Source organism: Blennius ocellaris, assembly GCF_963422515.1.
Source record: "Blennius ocellaris genome assembly, chromosome: 2".
Classification (NCBI taxonomy): Eukaryota; Metazoa; Chordata; class Actinopteri; order Blenniiformes; family Blenniidae; genus Blennius; species Blennius ocellaris.
The window spans coordinates 16,968,726-16,991,736 of NC_137651.1; the positions used below are offsets into that span (position 1 = coordinate 16,968,726).

The window sequence follows — 23,011 nt, forward strand, 5'->3', positions numbered from 1 at the left end:
TACCTGAGAGATCATACAAACCCAGTAGTCATTTTCAGCCTCGTACTTCCTGTTTACATTTACCAGCGAAGCTTAGTGCGCCCTCTGCTGGAAGCCCTTTACACTCCATCCACAAAGTGTGTGTGTGCGTGCGTGTGTGTGTGTGTGTGTGAGATTCTTTCAGCGGAGCAGCCAGCAGAGGGAGCAGCATGGCAGATAAAACCAGAGTCATGATGGGAGGAGGAGGAGGAGGATCAGGCAAATAAACCCTCCTGTAACGTGTGCAAAACAAGTGCTGTACTTCTGGTTACCATATCCTGGCCTAGACACTACCACACACTCTCCTTTGAAACCTAGTGCGTGTGTGTCTGTCTGTCTGTAAGGGCATCTGCCATCCTTCACCTGAAACCTGCACAAGCAAGCAACAGTAACCAAAGACAAAGGTATGCATAGCTTTTTCTTCTATTCTCAGGCACCTCCATGAATCAGAAACATATGGTCTATTAGGTGTTAATAGTTACATTGTTGCATCTTTGTTTTGATGTTGCGTCTACCGTCACACAGTGATAAAGATGGGATTCACAAATCCTCTGCGATGTTAACGCACCAAAAGAACAACACGGGCATAGTCAGTCTATTATAAATGTTTCCCTAAATATGATCTATTCCTCTGCCGAGCTAGGTCAGAGTGATCCGACATGCGGCCTTGACTGGTAGGTACCTCGGCCTATTATTAGCCTCTTGTACAGCCTTCTCAGCTGAGTCTGGTCAGGGAGGAAAAATATTCATTACGTAACAATAAAGGATCTGTCTCCCAGACTCACTTCCTGAATACCACAGGCAGCAACAAGGCCTCACACTGAGGCAGAGCGGAAGCCTCATCCGTTTGTTTGTTGGAGCAGCGTAGAAGCAGTGCCGCTTGTTTTCTGCTTGTCCCTGTGTTCCACTCATTCAGCACACCACCCCTCCTTCGCAGCTCCTCTTTGTGGGTCAGTGATGCGGCGAGAGTGACGCAGCAGTGGCAGCAGCCTCCAGAAGTCAACTATGCTCAGCAGGAAGGAGGGAACCTCTGCCAGGACCAGAGTCCAAAGACAGCGGCGAAGAAGGACGATGGTGCAGGCCTAAACTTAGGCCCAAAGGAAGAATGGGAGCCGGGTAGTCGCTGTCCTCGCCTACTTCTGAACAAACACCAAAAAAGACGTCCAGAGCGGAAGAGGCAGGCACGCCAACACCTTCAGCAGAGACATTTTGGTAGGCGACTCTCTGTATAAGTGCTTCGTATGGCTAGCTGCATTAATGCTCACAGAGAGGAGTGTTTTTGTGCGCTACGTGTGTGAATGCTTGGAGAATGAGGATGAGGCCTACTCAGCCTGGTACTGCAGTCTTTGGCTCCCTGCTGCTGATCGTCGCTCCAGGCCGCAGCCGAGCTCACTGAGCATCAGAGGCACAGAGGCCTGTGTACTCTGTCATGTGGTTTCCAACACTTCCGAGCTGTGACATTGAGCGCAGCATACAGAATATTCAGCGCATGCCACTAGCCAGCACTATTAGCTGTGTGCTTTCTGTAAAGGAAGTGAATTTTGTGATCAGTGCTTAAGTGTGACTGTGAAAGCACAGCTGTGCCAAAAGTATAGGAAGATTATTTCACACTTAAAAACAAATCTTATTTCAATTATACAAGGATAGAGACACAATGTTTTATGAGAACACCCCCCCCCCCCCTCCCCCCCCCCCCCCCCCCCCCCCCCCGATGCAGGGACTTACAAAAATAAATGGTGTAAGTGTGGCAAAGGTTGCTATAACAACAGTTCATAGTCACGTCTACAGTTCTCAGACAATGGCCTGTTTAAGTTTGCAGTGTAATTCAGAAGAAAAGAGTTTAAACTCAGTAATTTTCCGTCAAATGCCTATCAGTCCTGTCAGAGGACAACCTTTGAGATCACAATACAAACTGCTATTCCGCTGAAACATAATCAAAAAATATGTTCATCTCTGATTTAAATTAAGCTTTGAATAAAACCTTAAACACGGCACTATCGAAAGAGAACCTTCAGTCTCTGTCTTTCCACACTGGAGAAGGTGAGTTTTATTTATTGATTCGACCTCGTCTCATGTGCGTCTTTACCGTGAATTTGAGAACTAAAAGCATACAAACCAGGCCAGATAGCAGGGGGCTGCTATGAATGGGCAGAGTATATAGGAGGAAGAAAATAGGCTTCTCAAGAAGTTAAAATTCTTAAAAGTCTTAAGTATGTAATCAGTCTTCAAACATATATTTGGAGAATATAGGAAGTGCAAAACCTTTCATGCGATTAAGGAGCATATCGGCTCATGATGCCAGCTCATTGTTGATAATGACTTGTCTTTAAATGTTTAATTTAATAATATGGGTTTTTACAGACACACTGACCACATCACTTCATGTTGCTCCTCTGTTAAAGCTTTAGCGCTCTGTAAATGTAGGCCAGTTATTTATGAATCAGTTTGTGCAGCAGATTGAGCAACACATGTGTAAATCAGCAGGTGGTGTAAACACACCTATCTACTGAGAAACATGGCAGCATCTTTTGCAAGCGCAACATTTGAAATGAGTTATTATTATTACTAGCATCTGTCTATCCATAGTCCCTGCTTTGTCCACATGTGATTGCAGTGGCAGACCCCAAGTTGCTTCCAGACAAGAGATATAATCAAGCAGCGACTATTCTGCGCTGACGGGAGCCAGTCAAGATTGTTGGGCATCTGATGACAATGCTCCCTGGTCACCTCTTATTAGAGGTTTACCAGGCACATCTGAATGGCAAGAGGTCCAAGGGTTGGCCCAGGATTCTGTATGAAGATTATAATGGTTATTGTTAACCCTAACCATAACCCTAACCCTCCTGATTGAACGAGAACCTTGTCATGTTGTTCTGTGTTGCATTTCATAGCACTAGTTTTTAAATGTGCTTTTTAAATTCATAATTTTAATTCAGTATATTGTGTAATATAGAGTAATAAAAATGTATTGTCATTATTATTATAGTTTTAGAAGATGAACAAGATCTCTATGTCCCAAACGTGATCTAAATGATCTCTTACCCATAATCAATCAAAAACAATAAATTAGAATTCGCCACTTTTGTAATTAACCGACATTGGATTCAGTGCATTCAATTACACTAGAATGGGCAGTCGGTAGAGTGCATACCTTCACCAACGCCACATTTGCTTTGCGGAACAGAGTTCGCATTGCTAGCATGATAGCCGTGAGCTCATGTCCATGCTAACTAGGTAGGTCAGGTGGCGACATCACTGTCTGGAACACTGAACAGGGAGCGTCTCCACAGCAACAGATGCTGATCTCCTCCATGAGGTGCCTCTCTCATCTGCTTTGCATGGGCAATGTTTTCGCAGCCTCTGGGGATTTATTCGGTTAATGTCCCAAAATATAATCAATTGCTCCTTGGATGATGAGAAATCAGCCCTGAAGATTCATGCAATTTGGTTGAGTAATTTTTCCAAAAAGTTGGTAAAATACATACATACTAACCAATAAATACCTGCAGATCAAAACATAACCTTCTTGGCCAACTTCATTGATCGCCCAACTTCCTTTGGCGAAGGTTAAAAAAAACCCATCCTATTTATTGTTTTATTATGGCTGCAAGTTTACTCAATCAATAATTGTCATAGCAGAGGATACTCCAAATATAAACACGTCTCTCACTTTCTAGGGCAAATCTACATAATCTAATGGGACATATCTTGGAAGATGTGAACATTTTAACAAAGAATGAAAAACTGAGAGGATAGACACTGCCTGCCATACGACCTGCTACCTGTGCTGTGACGAAAGGCCAAAAAACCTTTTCTTGTCTGGGTGTATTGATAGCTTGGACACTGTAATGACACTGTCAGCCTGTGCTTGTGGCTAAAAGTGTATTCAGAATACAGCTGAGTGGTATATATACTGAACACAGAAACTACGATTTCCAACGTTAGCGTGAGTGTATCTTACAAAAATAAAACCTCAAACACATATTGACAGGCACATTTTCTTCCTCCAGGGCAATGGGTGCGTGCATGCATAAAGATACAGCACCTGCTAATTTTCTTATCTTTTGAAGTCGGCAGTACCATAAAATCCGAGCGCTTTGAAGCTGGTTTGAAGTGGCGAGGAGTCTGAATGGTGGAGAAGACAGTCATATGACTCCACACTCAGTTGTGTAAATAAAACAGTTGCTTCCGTCCTCAGAGGCTGGTGAGAGGCTCACAGAGCCATGTCGTGTTTAGCTACCTCCCCTCCCCCTCGTCTGCAGTGCTGACGCATCTGCTGCTTTTGCATCAATCAGCAGCCTCTATATAGGTGTACCCAGAGTCCCGCTCTTCCTCTCGGCTTTTCACTCGGTTTGCATGCGGGCTGCAACCATAAGACACGACAGAGATCAACATCTGTCCTTGGACTGACGTGTTACACAAGAGGACAGTAGTCAGTGCCATCTTCTCTCATATTCTGCGTTACCTAACCACAGTGACTGCGTAAGCACCGACCGAAAGCAGAGACTGTGCGTACGAGCATTAAACAGATGGTGTGGCGTTATGCATTCAAGGTGCATCTTCCTTCAGCGAGCCCGAGATAATTATGTTTCATGCTACCGACATTTTCCCTTTTCGGTCAACATCGAGCAGCAGTGCGATCTGACTGATTTAATACAGCGTCTGCTGTACGGCAGAGGACCCCTCAGCTTGCGCTGCTAATAGCAAAGCAGCTGAGCGTCTTCTCTGGAATCGAGTGCGGAGCTGGTGTGTGATGTAGCACCCTGCATCTCTCCACTCTCCTTCCAGCCCTCTGCCATGCTTGATAAAAGTTGCAGTTTCCTGCTCAGTGGCTACAGATCGAAAGCCTCAGTTGGCCAGCTAGCACAAAGGCAGACCCACACTCGGGTTCAGCTGCACGCCGTAGAAGCCGTGAATTATTCCTATAGCTGTGGTAGCACAGAGGAGGGCAGGGCTGATCTAGCCTGGGACCAGGGCTGCATGGATCGAGGCGAAGGACGTTGGAGCGGGAGTCATCTGCACACAGAGAGGGAGGGAGAGGAAGAAAGACGTCAGAAAAAGCTCCGCTTCTGACAACACCACTGTTCAGCGAGCATCATAGAAAAAAAAAAAAAAAACTACTTTCGCCTTGCTCTCCCGAAACAGTTTTTAAACATATAGAAGGGCGTGTAGAGCGTGTAGAAAAGGGATACTGCATGACATTGTTTCCTGTTCGCCCTGCATCATTTTCTCTGATTTACTAAGGTATGTTTTGCATGGTTTCCCACAATTTCTAACTTGTGTTATGCGGAAGTACGCTTTGCAGAGGTGCGTGAAGTGGCTTTGGCTTTGACATTTCGCTCTTTGTTTGACAATACTGTCTGTAAGCTGCACTGTCATTTCTTGTGTTGTGGTTTGTTGTGTGGGGATTTTTACTTTATCTGTGAAGAAGTAAAAAAAAAAAAAAATTCACACTGTCTTTGAAGATGAACTAAGGTTGGGTGTGGCAAATTCATGAGCACTGATGACAAATTCAAAATTTCCGCTCAGCATGTGGTGCCAATAAGCCACAACGATTGATTTAAACTGGGAAAAATGATGTCGATATTGTGTGAAAGCAGCCGAGAAGAAAAGGTAAAACTATGATGCAAACGCTAATGCAAACTTAGTATATATAGTATATAATGTGTGGAGCCTTGCATGCGCTTATGATATGATAGACGAGAAAGTCCATTTCCTTCTGCAGACAAAGACCCCCAGACCACTACACATACACAAAGTATATTGAACGGAGACAAAGGCAAACCTCGGCTGCTCTGCAGGCTGCTGTGTGTTGCAGGTTCTCAGGCAGGGCAGGATGCTTGTGAGAGAGAAGGGACCGAATACCCGGACGGCTAATACCGTCAATTGCCATCCAGCTGAATCCCAATAAGTGCTGCGCCATAGCATGTTGCCATGACAACGGAGGCCTGTATGAGAAAGAAGGCAGGAGGGAGGTTGTGTTTCATCAGTCTGCGTGGCTTTCAAAGCATGGCAGCCATATTGTATTTGTTGCACAAACATAAAACTGTAAAGATGGGGGTTTTTTTGTTTGTTTTTTTACAAAACTAAGAATTACATCAGTAACAAATTATTAACAACTGCCTCAAATGAACAACATTGTACTGTATGCATCAAAACACTTCCAAATATTTGGCATCAAGCTGTTATTGTAATAAAACAACTAAAATAATGAAATAGTTTAGATTTTTAAAGCAATTTACACAGACTAAAGAAATATTTTTCTGTTTGCAGCAGGATTCACATGCAGAACATAAACTGCTTTCCAACAGAGAGACTGACTTAGCAGCGCCGCCTCTAGAGTAGCAGTTCACTGAGGAAGATAACTGTCTCATGCTACGCTGTACGGTCATTGCATGGGTTCTGGTGCAGCCATATGCGGAGGATGAAAAAAAGGTAGTTACTTATAAACATGAGTGGGACATTAAAAATGCATTAATGCGGGTGTTATTATTCACCTCATAAAAGAATAATATGCATGCGTCGGCCAGCATGCTGTGTAATGTATGCAAAATGACTCAGTGACGACAAATGACAATAAACTGTCAGACTGATGAACTTTAATTTCCTCTAAAGTTACCGGATCGCCTTTGGTCACATTGCAGCATCAAACTCTAAATGTTGATGTGTCAGGATGCAAATGGTGTGTAAACTATCCTCCAATAAAGAAAATCTGCTTCAATTGTTCAATCAGGTCAGTGTTGTATTCCAGTGTGCACTGGTCTTCAATTCATCAGAATACTATCAACATAAATTATAATCTCATTACCACATCAACAAGACATGTTGAAATGTTTCTGCTGTTATTAACCTCAATTATGTTGTATATGACATTTCATCACTGTTTTCCTAATTGCAATTTCCTTCATCCGGCTTCTAATAATGGTGGCATATGGTTAGTTGACAGCAACTGTCGGTGACACAAGTGACAAGATGTTTGGTTCATCATAGCACAATTATCCACATGTCATGTTTTCTTAACTGCAGAATATGCCTCTAATGAGACCACTACAACCAGCTAAAGTATCATACAAATCAATTACTACTAGTTACAATTTAAAACAGTGGAAACTGATGGAAACCCAGTTCTTCCACAGCTTTTATAAAAACTTAATCCACTCGTGATTTGGGTCTGGGCTCAACCTTTCATTAATTGATTATTTATGAAACACCTTTTCAGAGTGTAAAAACAAAAGTTAATCCATGCGAGTATGAATTAGAAAAACATATAAAGAGCTGGAAAGTACAGCATATTAACAATTTTCTGTGAAGTCTTCAGGCTGTTCTCTCTTTTTGTGGTCACATGTGAATGTGATAGATGCAGTGTGTGGGTTATCACTATCTTACTGAAACGTATACGAGGGATTATGTCTAGATGAGAGAATATGTTGTTATTAAGCTTCAATGTATGTTTCACCATTGACAGAGGCTGTGCAGATATATGTAAACTCTCTGTGTACCACCTTATAAGCATTGGTGCAACTTTTCCATGATAAAGCCTTAAATTGCATTTGTGGATTGCTGAATAAAGATTTCACAGTAGTTTGCAGTACGTAATCATGTTGGCTTTAATGCCTAAAGATTGCCAATATCATAAACCTACCTATGAGTTGTCGTTTGTCCACAAAGATTTCTTGATCATTTCAAAAATTCGGCTAACATTATGTAGTTTAGAAGGACTTATCTTATTTCACATTTTACAACTTCAAATGCAGAAAAATTGGCCACAAAGAGTGTAGGAGTCACCACTGTTGCTTCTTCGCAAGACGTTCCCCAGTTTCAGTGCAGATTAAGCTTGGGAGCTTTTGTGTGTGCAGCTTGCATGTTCTCCATGTGCGTGCAGAGGGTTTTTCTCGGTACTCTGGTTTCCTCCCAATGGGTTTGAGGCTACATGGTGATTCAAAGTGGTGTGAGGGTGTGTGATTGTCTGTTGTTCGATGTTTGTGATGGAATGATGACTTGTTTCCAGGTTGTACTCTGCATTTGCCCATCATCAGAAGATGCATTGTCTAACGAATGAAAAAAAAAAAACTTTTACACTGTTTTGGCAGTTTGGTGAACCTCTGTCTATTTGTACTTCTAGGAGATACAGACTCTGTAAAATGCTCTTTTATCCCTAATCACTTTACTGAACTGTTGCCAATTAATCTATTTGCAAAATGCCCCTTTGGCTGTTTTAGTTCTAAACATTTCATTACATTTCAGACCTTTTAGTGCCCCTGCCTTCACTATTTTGGGCTGAATCACTCCTGGTAAATTTTAAATGAACTTAAAATTGTAAAACGTCTCATTTCAACATTGTACTCTCTAATATGAAATAATGTTTATGAAAATTACACTGCATCCTGGTTTTATTTACATCCCACACACTGTTGCAAACTTTTTAGAATTGGAGTTGTATAATCACAGTAATTACAGTGCATGTGTATGTCGTTACCAAAGTTTTACACACATATGGAGTCACATTGTTGAGTGAAAAGACACTATTTTTTTGTATTTCTATGTATCTGTATGTATCACTCATGAGTGAAGATTTTCCAGCGACACCTAACATTTGGGAAGCCAGTGTCATGCTCAACAAACACAGACTAGAGTTTTAATAAGTGATTCCGCATATTAGTTACCAGCTAACATTTCAGATAAGATCCTTTCCTACATATATAGGTTCAAAGATCGAATCATTCCCCCAATTGAAGCCCTGACAAGTGGACAATCTTTTAAAATGTCTCATATTGGCTTTATCATTCATGAATATGTTTATCTGTACAAAAAGAAACCCCAAGAATAAATAAAGCTGCACGTGACACTTCTGATTGTATAAGTCAGTCAAGAACAAGTTAAGGCAATTTGGTTGAAGTCCAAAGAGTCTACAATGATGTGGTTTTGTTAATTACAGAATTTGTATCAAATTCAATCTTTAAGCTGTTGTTTTGGGTTTTGTTGTGTGCTCGGCCCTTTTAACAAGGATGCAATTGAGAATGGGATGACTGAAGTCACCAGACTGTTGATGCTGGGGTTTATCTGTTAGAACATTACTGCCATCTAGTGTTAAAAAATAGGAAGGGCTAAAAATCCTTTCAAATATAAAATGTACACACCTTTATTTCCAAATAGATTGTATTGTGAAAATTAACTGTGATTGCTAATGTAATTGCTTGTTCTGTCTTATTTTTTAGATGACCATGGTGTCCCCGTGCACTCAGAACCTGATGGATAGCACTCATCCACACAGTGTGCTTAGCAAGCTCAATGAGCAGCGCTCTCAAGGCCTCTTCTGTGATGTTACCATTGTGGTGGAGGACGTGAAGTTTCGGGCCCACAAGAACATCCTGGCAGCCTGCAGTGGGTACTTCAGGAATGCTCTGACCACTTCTGAGACATGGACTTCTGGCCAAGTGCTGGAGCTGATGGACCTGAAGTCTGAAGTGTTTGCTTCCATCCTTAATTTTATATACTGCTCAAAGGTATCATCCCTTGGTGCAGAGGACACAGGTGGGCTGGTAGCAGCTGGAAAAAGACTTGGAATTCCTTTTTTAGAGAAGCTTGCAGAGCATGAGAAGCAGGAAAAAAATGTTAAATCAAAAGACTGCTACACAGCCCCAGTGTCCAAAAATACAAAGAAAGAAGTTCCCAGGCTCGAGGAGATTGACAGCGCCAGAGGGCCACGCATCACCAACGCCTTCTCTATCACTGAGGTGTGTCCAGGGACCGACCCCTTCACCCCTCTTGTTCAAACCGATGGGGAAAGGCAGTCACCAGACGCAGGACAGCTTCCATCAAGCTGTCCTAATACGTCCTACTTCAATGGGAGCAATGAACCAAGTCTTGCCCTCTCAGAACACTCATATGCAGTAAGCAAGTCCACTGAGGACAAAGACACTAGTCAGTCGGACAACAAAAAGGTCTGTAAACCAGTTGTACCACAGCCAAAGCAACTAATTTACAGGAATGCAGGCCCCTTAAAAAAACGCCACCGACTGACAGGCATTTTGGGTCGAAGTATACTTCCAACACCAGCTGAAATTCAAAAAGATGAACCAAATGCAAAGGCTCCCACAATAACTGCTGATGTTGCTGCAGGACCTGCTGCTGTCACAACACCGCCGCCACTTTTTTCAGTGGCAGAAGCAGACAAAAGCCCAGACACACGAACACCGACTGTCACTGACAATGCTCAGATGGATTTGGGACCACCGACCCTTTCCCCTCACACAGAGGACAGCATTTCTATCTACAGCTGTGAGCACTGTCCAGAGATTTTCACAAATAATGCTCTTCTTACCATTCACTCAGAGGTACATAAAAAGCGTTTCATTAGCCATTTGTTCTGCAAGTTTTGCCACAGAAAGTTCATACACCTGAAAAGGCTGCGTAACCATGAGCAGGTCTGTCCCAGGGCTGGGAGAGGCCCACCAAAACTGGATACTGGGGATTCGTCAGCCAAAGAGGTGGACCACGCTAAAGACGAGGAGTCGGACAAGGAAGGTGTCGAGAGTCAACTTCCTTCTCCCACTCAATCGAGTCCTTTTGCAGCAGAGCACCTTCAAGATGACCTGACAGAGTTTCCACGGGAAGAGAAAGCTGTGAGGCCTTATGGTACCCAAAGGAGGTACAACTGCAGTGTGTGTAAACGGGTCTATGTCACCCTATCCAGTCTGAAACGACATGAGAATGTACACTCGTGGCAGAGGGCCTATCCCTGTCATTATTGTAATAAAGTATTTGCTTTAGCAGAGTATCGCACAAAGCATGAGATTTGGCACACAGGCGAACGGCGCTATCAGTGCATTTTCTGTCTGGAGACATTCATGACATATTATATCTTGAAAAACCATCAGAAGTCCTTCCACGGCATTGATCCCAGTCTAGCAGTGAAGAAAAAGTCTGCCAATGGTGGCCTGAAAGCCAGTGTTTATCCCATCAAGCTCTACAGGCTTTTGCCCATGAAGTTTCGAAAGAGACAATATAAGACTTACAGTCAGACATATTCTGAGAGCGTGGAAAGACCTGACCAGTCCTCACTCAGCAGCAACTCTCTTATCCCTCCATTTGAAGACAATAGTCTGATAAGTCACCCCGATACTGCTTCATTTCCTCTGACCTTCATGGCAACAACGAAGACCGTCTCACCTGTCATGCCTCGCATCAGCTTTGACAAGCCGTGTGACCAAGATATTGACCAACACCTGAACAGCGAAGTGGAAGTTCGTGGAGGCAAAAGAAGAGAGGCTGAAAGAGGAGATCCAGCCTTTGTTAATTATGAAAGCAACTTCTCTTTGAGATCCAATACAGACTCTACAAAGGGTTACGACGATCATCCACCAGTGTTAATCAACCCAGAGCAAATCAGTCACAGCATGCCATTCTTAAACTCTTTGAGCACTGTTACAAAGTTAGGCGAGCTATCGGCTTCTGCAAAAAAAGTTGAGGACATGACAAAAGAGATACTTCAAACAAGCACAGAGAGTCTGCTGCGCGAAAAAACAGTAGGGGCAAAAACAGAAACGTATATCGCCAAACCCGCATGCCCGGGTCCATCTGTGGATAGTGATGCCATGCCACTCTGTCAGATAACAGTGAAGATTGGAAACGAGGCCATCATCCGCCGTCAAATCAAAGGATCAAACCTCTTCCCCAGAAAGAAGAAGAGAAGTAGAGGAGTGAGTGAGGAGCAGAGCTCACGTCGGTGCCATCAAACAAGTGAGGAATCAGAGACTCCCAGACGCCGCTTCAGGACAGAAGCCACTGCTAGTACAGAGGCAGAAATAAACGAAGATCACAATGAGTGTGACACAGCTGATAAGCTTTGGCGACCCTACTATTCTTACAAGGCTAAAAAGAAAAGAAAGAAGCTCAGGTATAAGCACAGGAAAGCTCTGCTTCATCGTCATCTTGAAGCGTCAGAAGACAGAAGCACTGCCAGCGAGGCCCACCCTGATAGAAGTAGTCGGCTAACCTACGAGAGCCTCTCTGGTGGTAGTGCGGGCCTGAAACACAGTCTCAGTAGAAACTGTAGCCCAAGGGCGACGTACAACTGTGACATCTGCGACAGCTCCTTTATCACAGAGACCGGTCTGAAAGCGCATGTCATTGGTTCTCACCCATGCTTCTGCCGGACCTGTGGCAAACAAGGTCCGCCAGGTGAGGCACCTGCCAGCGGCGATTACATCTGCAGCAACTGCATGGAGAATGGCTCCTGCTTTGACAACATGCCCCGTAGCCCCAACCCTGAAAAGAGGTACCGCTGCTCCTTCTGCCCCCAGCGCTTTCTCTACCTTGCCACCAAGAGAAGCCATGAGAAAAAACACCAGGAGACAAATGAGGAAGGGTATAATTATGACGACTTCACATCGGGTTCCAAATACTCTGCACACCTCAGTGAGGACGGGAAACAAGCAACCATCAAAACAGAAGAAGCTGACAATCAAGGTGTCACTGACATAAAATGTGAAATGCCTGATGAAGGACTTTTCTCTGTTGATAAGAATAAGTCTAAACCCGAGGATACCACTGACTTTATATCTTCCAACGCCTTCAAAGATGTATCATATCCCAGTATTAAAAGTCCACGATCGCCCAGCATTGACCCTTTGTTTTCACTTACCCCCTCAAAAGCAAAGCATAAAATAGTGAAACAGAGACTTAACACACAGCAGCCTCTGCATTTCATTTCAAAAAAGCAGGCGGCCTGTGACAGAGACAGAGAAAAGGATACTTCGATGGGACCAAGAACTAACAGTCATAGCACTCGTGAGAAGTCCTGTAAACCCTTTGGACAGAATGACTCTGAGTCTACAGGTCCTCACATTTCTGTACACAAGCCAGAGAAATGGGTGTGCAAAGAGGAACCATTTTTCTAAAGATCCTTGAGAGAATGCAACTGACAAGAAGCAAAAAAAAAAAAAAAAAGACAACAAAGCAAAACAAAAGTTTGAATTTACATATGGATTCAAGTTGCTACTCTGGTGGTGAAATGTATGATTTGTAATGTTGTATTTTCCATTGAAGTCAATAAAGTGTTTCAAAAGGACACTAAATATAAGGATCTAACATCAGTGTAGGCTGCAGCATCATTCCTCATAAACCAAGCCACTCAGTAATTCTTTTCACCTTTGTCCTGTTTTTGTTCCTTTTTAATCACAATAAGATGACACATGCTGTACTTTGTCTGTCTATGCATGTAAAGCAGAATCGATGACATGACTGTAACCTCAAGAAAAGACATGCCGTCTCTTCAAAAGGTGTGCAATATCAGAACAGCATTGGTAATGTGTTGGACAGTGGGAAAGCTTCCTCGTGTGGTTACGTCTTCACTTTTTTAGACATACTGTAAGTGTGAGAAAATCAATATAAATGATGAATTTCCCATTCGGTTAACTGGGAATGGTAAGTTGCACTTTATTGGTAGACTATGCTTATTAATTCATTTAATATTTTGAGAATTATATTTCAATTCTAAGCACCATTGATATAACCGTAATTTCTAATTAACATATGGCACCATTCAGAATAAAGTTACTACTTTTGTGTGTTTATTATGTAAAGAACATGTATGGCTATTTAAATAAATATTGTTCATATTCTACACAGCCTAGCCCTGTCTTCTGTCTGCCTGAAGTTCAAAGTACAATACATAGTACTCAATAACCGCCTAGCAACATGTCACACAAGATTGTTGTGAACCTCTGATTGTGACAAACACCTTCTGGTTCAAGTGTAAACAAGAGTTTAAAGGCAACATTTTAAAAGATTAACTGGTATATGACAAACAGATTCTTAAATATAAAGCCACCTGGTGGTTATGGGCTCCTCCCCGTCCTCTGGGGAACTGCAGCCCTTCTGAGAAGTCCATTCCTTCATTCTTGCACACAAACTGCATCTGTACTTAAGAGTCAGGCCTCAAGAAGTGATTTCCAGATGTTTTTAAATTCTTTGCTTTTTTGGAACATAGGGCCTATGGTCTAAAGGTTTGGTGAACTATTTTAGGTATTTAATGCATAATCTTTCCCCATACTGCACTAAAATACCATTCTCAAGGTTGAATATGTATGGAAAAAAGGAGTAGATGATTTAAGTAATAATATGGATCCTATTCTCGAGTAAACCCAAGTACCAATGTTTTCTTTTATATATGCAAGAGTAATGTATTTCAGTTAGAAAAGAGCTAATGACTCAGTTATTATTCTCAATGTTTTCTCTTGCAAACTTATAGGATATTCTTTGCATTTTATCACATTTTTAAAAATCTTTTGAAATAGCACATGATTATTGAAAAACTAAAAACGATCTGTAGAAGACAAATATATTTTATATAATAACCTTGATTTCACCACAGATTTTTAGCAACATCAGAGGAGAATTTCATGTTTGCATCCAAGACACTCAGGCCATCTACTCGTCCCATAAATGTCAAAGAAGGGAAATAACCAAAAATCATTGTTACTAAAAATGTCTATCTTGTCAAACCCATTGTATTCGACTATTTGTTCCTAGTATAGAAGTGTGACATTGTGTGTGATGCATTGCACATGAGCAAGAGACAAAGACAATGTAAACAAGATGTTGCATACCTGACTTTACCTCAGCTTGGTGTCCATGAAGAAGATTGGACTCCTGTCACCTTGAAAGAAAACAAATGATTTAGTTGGAAAGTGTTAAATCTCATTGTATGAAAGTACAACTTGTATATAAAAAATAAAAAAAACATTTGGGTGATGTTCTCCCTGAGATTGTAATCAATCCCATGTAATAATTCCAAGATATATCTAGTCTAATTCTTTTTTTTTTTTTTTGTAATCAGAATACAGATATAAGCTGTAGTAACCTTTCTCTTCATTGCCATGCGCATTTAATTAGGAACAGGTGCAAAAGATGTAACTGTAGCTTCTTTTGAATGCAACTTTAATGTTTAAAGTTACACCATTGATGCCACTGGAGACTTTGTCGGTGTAATGTTCACAACATACAATCAAAAACGTTTTAAAGCACTTATATTTTTACTCTGATAACTGTGGAAATATAAATTGGATCGGATCTTATGATGTATACTTTTCTATGCTTTTCGTTCTGAGGCACTTTTCAGATTTTCGATACTTTCAAGGACCTATTCGTGTGCAATAAATGAGAACAATATGAACATTTGTATTAATCTATATGGGGGGGGGGGGGGGGATTACTTTCTCATTGAATTGTAACTTCTTTTTTTTAATACGCAGACTAACAGGTGATCTACTTGTGGATCACGTGATCCACTTAACGTGGAGATTACTAATGTGACGGTAAAATAAAATAAAATAAAACTCCGACGTTTTGGTGTATTTCTATAAAGTGCTGGATGTCCCTCTCCCCGGCAATCTGCCTGCTCTCCGCGGGGTTCACTCACTCAGCGCGCCGCCGCGGTCGCTCAGGCTCCACGAGTCAAAGTATGAGTTCACCGCCGGCGGTGCGGTTGCATAATGAGCGGCAGCGGCACCTTGAGCTTAAAGCCCCTTTAAAACTCCTGCCACCTACACGCTGCGGTGCGAGCCGACGCGGCCAGCTCGACTTTTCAGGAAGCTGGTTATTTCTCTAAACGTTTGGAGGCAGCAGACGCGGCGGAGTGTGTTTGTGTGCGAGTTGTGTGTGTTGTGTGTCTCTGTGTCTGTGTGTGTGAGTGTGTGTGCGGGACCACGACGTGACGCGGTGGTGGGACTGGCTTTTCCTCCGCTCTGCCTGCATTCATAAACGGATATGATAAACCAGCGCTGAACGCACCGGAGCCGCGACGACAGTCAGCCCTGACCATGGCGGAAGAGGACGACGCTGGGGTTCGGATTTTACAGAGCCTGCGGGGGAAAATATGTAAGTCTCACACGGCAGGAAGGAGAGAGAGAGGGAGAGAGGGAGGGAGAGAGAGAGGGGGGAGAGAGAGGTCGGTGGAGACGGGAAGCCGGAGGGGCGCGGCGGCGTGTGGAGGCGCGGGAAGGCGGGCAGCCCATCTGCAGCCTGGCACCTCAAGTTAGGTTAGCCTAGCATGCTAGCACGGGCTGCCAGCCCGCCGCGGATGGTTTCATTCATCCCGCCGCGCCTCGCCTCGCCTCCCCCCCGGCCAGGCGCCCCGGAGCTCCCCGGCTGTTCACTGCCTGCTGGGAGTGTTTAGCTTACGCCGCCCAGTGAGCTCAGCTCGCGCTGGAGCCACAGAGGGCTTATAACCTCCATCATCACCGAGCTAACACAGCCAGCTACTCACTGCAGGTAACTTAGTACACCACAATAACATCAAGTACAACAAGTCGAACCGCATAAAACGCACTCGCAGTGCAGTGTAACGTCAAACCACAACTGTCGACTTCTGATAAGACACTAAACCTTCAACGCGGACTCTAATTCAAGTCCCATCATTCACTGCACACTGTGTTTAGTGTCCTGACTTGTCAAGTCTTTCGAGGACTATGTTATTATTTGCTGCTACATCACTAGTATAGCAGAAGTAGCAGCACCAGCTATCGCGGACATAAACCAGAAGTCATGCTTCAATACGAGTCCAAATAAGAGAAGTGTCTTTCCTTGGCTGGCAGTGAGTCCCGCTGGGCTGGGATACATGCCAGGTGTCCCTGCACCTGTTGGAATGTGAACTTTTTCTCTTCAGAAGCTTCAACCACTCCTGGCATCTCAATGTTTTTCTCCCTATAACGCGTTTTATGTAGTTATTTATTCAGTGTTTTGTTTTGTTCCCCCAAACACACTGATAAAACCCACTGATTCACAATTGTTTTTATTGCTACTGCCCGAGTCTGAAAGAAGTTTTGTATGTGAAGGTGACACCGTGAGTAAAGTTTACCTCACAGGGTAAAGTTTACACGTGTCTCTGGATTTTCAGTGTTCTCCACCAGCCCTCCATAGTTGGTTTCATTCTGTTACTCCAGTGACTTGCATCTCTGGTTAATTGGTGACTCCGAATGGACTGAGGGTGTGAATGTTTATTCTCTCCATGATGCACTGGTGACAAGTCCAGGGTGGACACTGCCTCTTGCCCAATATCAGCTCTGATAAACGCCAGCTCTCGCGATCCTTTTCGAGATAAAGAGGATGGATGTGTCAATATTCTTTTTAATGTCAGGTGCTCTAGGCTCCATGGTCCTTATTATACATGTACATGACTTTGTCGTGAGTGTCTGTGAATACATGAACTCAGGTGAATGTCGGGTAACTGGCGCATAGTGTACATAGGCACACAGTTTGAAGACAAATGTCAGTTTCACTACAATGAATTAATGAAAAAAAAACAGTAAGCAGAACAAAATAGAGGAACTATCATGGCATGTAACTCACTTTGCAGTCTTACGAAACTCCATTCTTCCTCGTTCACACTTTGTCCTCTTTCCTTTAGCCCCCATCCATCGAGGTGATGTTTTGATATTAAAGCAGCGTTTACATGTTGCAGAGCACTGTCTACGTGTGGCATTTCTTCATTTTCTTCTCATTCCTAAAGGCTGCTTGCCAAAATGATGTGGCTGTGCTGAGCTGAGCCCAACGGGTTTTTCTTTTTTAACTGTGTGACCTGTGGGTCATGGTTTCACTCTGTGGCGTGCTTCTGTTTCAGTGGAAGTATTGGAGTGGAAAAGAGAAGGCGGCAGGACTGGTTGGCCGAAGTACGCCGTGTGTGTGTGTGTGTGTGTGTGTGTGTGTGTGTGTGTGTGTGTGTGTGTGTGTGTGTTTGTGTTTGCATGCATATGTAGTCGTGTGCTCGACTCCCACCAGGTCATCCCGGTCCAAGCTTAGTGACAGCTTGCTTGTTTCACTGCTCGTTGCTAAGATTAGCCATTCGCCATTATAAATAGCCCGTTTTAAAAAGCTGATCTGACTGGTGGCCTTTACCTAACCGGGTCTCTTCTCGGGTTAAGGATACCAATCCACAGCTTCAGGTCGAACTTGGCGTGCCACTGCCCCTCTAATCCACTGCTCTAAATCTGACTCGCTCAGAAGTCATTGATAGGATGGGGCTCAAGCGGCTGTTTGCCGTTTGACACTGCAGGAGCAACCTTTCTGGCAGTAATTAGATGTGTTTTCTTGTGTTTATTCATTAAATTGAATAGCATGCACTTTGGGGCTGCCTGCGGTGTTTTGGGAGTGATTTGTTTGTCATTTGTGAATTGGCGCTGCACTCTCGCTGTGGGTTAAGCTGAGGAAGTCAGTGTTTCATGTTAACCACATATATGAGCCTGAAGTCTGCTTGAGCTACATCCGCTCTACAGTCTGCCCTGCGACAACTGGCAGGAGCCCGTGTCCCCCACTCAACACGAGGATGTTGGACATCAAAGCATATTTTACAAGCATCCCGAGTGTGTTTCCACTTACGAAAATATTTTTTGGTCAGGATTTAGTCAAACAAATCTCATAACTGATTTTACAAGATCTCAATTTTGTTTGTTCTTCAGTTTGTAAAAGACTTCCAGTGTGATGCAGAGCTCAAACTCAGTATTTACTCTGAATATGAACTCGTCCAGCAAACTTTTGTTTCACTTTGAACTGCAGAAGAAAATGATAGTAAACACAGTGACACGCAGTAGATCATTTTAACAATAGGAGTGCATTATATCTATTCGGGATATGTCTTGTTTCTGTAATCAATTTATTTATCATCAGGAAGTTAGACTGTCGTTTTGACAGCAGCTCGGACCTTAATAATGTTCCTGTGTTGATGCCACAGGTGAAGCCAAGAACTTGGGTCCGGTCTCGGGTCCGAATCGACAAAGGGACCTGTGTACGTTTTGCACCATCAGTCTGGATCAGGAGGAAGTGTTTCGCACCAAGGTGTTCGACAAAAGCGTCACGTAAGCAGCAAAAACACATGCTTGGACGGAAATTGTAATTTCTTTTGCAAACCACATCTCATGTCACCCTCTGGTTAGATTTGCACTTTGAGTTGCTACTACTCTCCTTTTTCTTTATCAAGGATGTGATTGAATATTCAAACAATAGATAAGTTGATTCCCTAATTTAACATGTGGTGGTAAAAGTCAGCCTTGACCCACATACTGCTGTCATATTTGTGGAGTAACATGAAAAGGGCCTTTTTTGGTCCAGGTGTTGACTGTAAAGGAGAAACAAAACGTTTATGTCAGGAATTATTAATGTTATTTATTCCCATCATTTTACCTTTGACAAAATGTTGAATGCATTTTCTTTCGTTACTATAATCTTCTATAAAATCTAAATCTATTAAAATTCAAAAATTGCTAGAAAGCGGAGAAATGAGGCCTTCCCTCCATATATGAATCATTTTCCATGATTTGGTTAGCTTATTGCTTATTGAATCATCTCTAATTAAGAAATCAAATTATTCCATTTATCATCTCTGAGTTAAGTGAGCAGATTGATGTGTTTTAAAGATGCTCTTGATCCCACATCCAACTTTTCCCATAATCCTCTTCAAAATTGAAGATGTATTTGTTGTCATTTGGTAAAGATTAAAGGGGAAAAAAATTTGCTGATGTGCCATTCACATGGTTCCTGAGCTTATCATTTACAGAATCCAAATTCACATACAAGTGTTTACATGATGAAATTTCAGTCGGCTCAGCACTAAATGCCATTAGTTATCCTCCATGGAGCCGTAGCTAATGAGAACGTGTGCAGTGTGGCCATCTGAACACCAACATATCAAACATTTGTATTGTTTTGTGACATTATTTTTTGAAATTCCTTCACTTCCATTCTTGACAAAGGCATTCGTCATTTTTTAACATGTCTCTCAGTAAGTAGCTTATTCCATATGGAAGATTTGAATTGCACTGTTGTTGACCGTTATCTGTATTTTTGATTTGATAAAAGTGAGCCAATCAAACACAGTATTGCTTGTCAATCCTGTTCCAAACCAATAAGCCATTAAGGCACAAAGCCTAAAAAACAAAATCTACACTAACATCTGGCTCAATGGATGACCTTAAAGTGTAAATATAGAAAAAACACACCTCTATTTTCAATTCAATGTTGTTTGTTGTCGTTTGCTCACGCTTGAAAATGCACTGTTTTAGTGAAATTCACAGTGGCAACACGACACTGAGAGCAAGAATTGAACAGCAGGCAGCAACCACGCTTGCAGCTCAGTGATGCTGCTGGAAAGCGAGCCATCTTATTGCGCCTCCGACACTTCAGGTGCTTCTCAGATTTTAGAACGAAGTGCATGAAGGTTCCAAGACGTTGTTATGTTTTTGGTGTCATGTTGAACTCTGGCTCAGGTTATTCAATAAAGGGTATCGATTGGGTGGCCGTCGGTTATTGATTTGCTCATCAATGCAGTTCTGCAGGAGGAAAGTTTCTTCCACAAGGACGCAACTTGGTGACTGTTTCAGTATCAGGGTTTTATCAATTCAAGTGACTGCACACCTCGTCGCTAGCAGGTAACGCTGGCTATACCAAAAATCTAAACATTGCTCTGTTTACATGTCGGCAAGGCCCTCAGCTTTGTGGTGTCCTTTTCTCCTATCTGGTAGTGATTTATTTGCTTGGCTCCAGATGTGTAGGGTAAAGTCTGCTCCGTCGGGAGGAAATTTCATCACAGGTTTATCGGCTCTTATTTAACAACTGTTTGTTATCGTATAAGAAATGCTCCTCAGGCTTTGTGTCCTTATGTTGGAACTTGTCATTTGTTGTTGATTTCGCCTCAGTGCCTTCCTGAATAGGCGTGCGTTTGGATGTTATTCTGGTAAAACGACAAAGCCAGAACTATTTCTCAAAAGTGACTGATCATTGTCGGGTCATTTTAATGATCACACTATTCATGTAAACCGCACAATTGCTGTGTCAGATAATTGTACTTCTCTGACTGAGAAATAGAATGAACACACCCAGAGTACTCCAATGTCTGTATACTGATTCATCAGATTGTTCTTTTATGTAAATGTAGAGAATGGAAGTGATGTGATGTTGAACGAAACAACTCATTTGCCCCCCCCCCCCCCCCCCCCAACGATCACATTTTTGAGGTACATGTAAATGCTTTAGATTGAATGGTTACATTCCTCAGATTACTTCCAGTGGTTGGATTTTCATAGTCGTATAAACACGCTCGGTGTTTTGTAAAAAAAAAAAAAAAAAGATGGATAATGGTAATCCAGACTCACTACAGATTTGTTTGTGTTTTAAAGCTCTTGGACTCTTGTGCAGTGAAGTTGCACTCGGAGGACACATATTCTTCAGGATGTAACATCTTACTTAAATTAAATCCAGGGTGAAGCATAAACTGCGGTGCTTTGGACCGTAATGTTTGGCTGCTGTTACTTTTCATGCAGCTTCGAGTTTGTTTTCAGGACGCGAGACAAAACAAAGCTACAAGATAGAAATATCCTGCCGATTAAAATCTCTCACGTGGAAACGGTTATCCAAAAATTCTGAGCCCTGACACCAGCCATCCGGTTTTAAAGAGGTGTGGGAGAACAGTAAACCTTTTTAGGTTTTCATCGACACTATTGGCAGCTCACTGTAAAGAGAGCACTGTTTCCTTAAGGTAATTCACAATTGCTCGCTCGCTCGCTCTCTCTCTCTTGATTTCTGTGCTGTACAATAGGATTTCACCGTTTCTGAGGAAGTGTGTCCTCCCACACTCTCCCCTGCTTCTCTCTCTCTCTCTGTGTGTGTCACTCTCAACCACCTTAGCCACTGTTTAACACATCTTAATAATCACTCAGCTTTGGCCCACTGTTTATTCGATGGTGCTTGACTCATGCCTGTTGTATGTGCTCCCGTCTCTAATTGTTTAAAGGCTGTGGGGAAGCTCTAATTGTGGCTAATCCCTCGAATAGAACAGGCATGTTCAAACGACTGTGGTCAAGTAGGCTCTCAACAGCGTTTTCGAATTATTTAGACAACCGGACGACAACGTGTGAAATGGGGACCGTCGTGGGTGTACGTTTGACGGTGCACAGAACGAGTGGGGGTGGGTTACAAGTACGTAGTTTCATGTAATGTTGAGGAGTGTGTGTGTGTTTGTGTGTGTGTGGGTGTAACACTGGATGTGTTGGACGAGCTGTGAGGACATTTCAGGCGAGATATTTCGCCATTCAAGATGCATAAAATGTAGACGAAAACATGAGAGTAAGATCTGATGGGATGATAAGGTTCCTCAACTCGGCACTCAAAGGCTTTATTGAGCCGGTTAGATTTCAGTTTTTCAAAATGTAGATTAATTTTGGGCTATTTTTAATCTCCTCTCCCTTGCTGGTTCTTAAAATATGATTTATGCGGATCATACTTTACCAGACTAAACGCAAGTCGACTGACTCAACACCTACAACCCAAACACAAATGGAAATGCACACACACACACACACACACACACACACACACACACACACACACACACACACACACACACACACACACACACACACCTCCTTGTTACATACAGTAGAGTGTCTCGTGTCCTCCGGCTTTTCCACACAGTTTCAATTTAAGCTATCATTGATCTTTTAAAACTGGTAGAAATACATACAAATGAAGTGTGTCCAAAGTCATTCACATACCAGCTGTCCATCTCCTTTGGGTTATTATTTATTTTTTTATTTTTTCACTTAAAAATGAGGGGGGGAAAAAATACAAACGTGACTTCAAACTTCGCAAACTTAAGTGGACTTTTGAATCCGATTGACGAGAGCTGTATTTGGCCCTGAATGTTCATCTGACTGTCTGTGAACAGTTCAGTTTGCTCTGGGGCAGGTGTTCCATCTGCACGTTCATCAAGGTAGTGCTTAACCCACAGCCGGCTGTGTCGGAGCTCGCCGCCTGGCTCGCCGCGTCTGCCGTGAGCTTGTCCCGTTGGCAGCTCGGACCGGCACAGATGCTCGGGTCTTCTGTGTGCGTGCCAGCTCCCGCCGGGCAGACAATCCTGTACCGCACAGGAGACCTGTCGCCACTTCGCAGCACGGCTGGCGCATTCGGTTTTAGAACTGGAGTTTGCGTGTTCCACCTGCGTCTG

At 42.8% G+C, this 23,011-nt stretch overlaps 2 protein-coding genes across 2 annotated transcripts in view; both read left to right on the forward strand.

The window, feature by feature from the left end:
- Window positions 1-294: 294 nt before the first annotated feature.
- On the forward strand, window positions 295-13,615 carry zbtb38 (zinc finger and BTB domain containing 38). The gene is made up of 3 exons (XM_080511457.1): window positions 295-422; window positions 956-1,230; window positions 9,234-13,615. Exon 3 carries the CDS (start codon window positions 9,234-9,236, stop codon window positions 12,915-12,917), a length of 3,684 nt encoding a protein of 1,227 aa, XP_080367583.1. The 5' UTR covers window positions 295-422; window positions 956-1,230; the 3' UTR covers window positions 12,918-13,615.
- Window positions 13,616-15,833: 2,218 nt separating this feature from the next.
- Window positions 15,834-23,011, forward strand: part of rasa2 (RAS p21 protein activator 2) — a 29,464-nt gene continuing 22,286 nt past the window's right edge. The window contains exons 1-2 of the mRNA XM_080503542.1: window positions 15,834-15,897; window positions 18,746-18,869. Of these exons, the coding sequence (XP_080359668.1) occupies window positions 15,840-15,897; window positions 18,746-18,869 (182 nt within the window). The 5' untranslated portion in view covers window positions 15,834-15,839. The remainder of the gene's footprint in view (window positions 15,898-18,745; window positions 18,870-23,011) is intronic.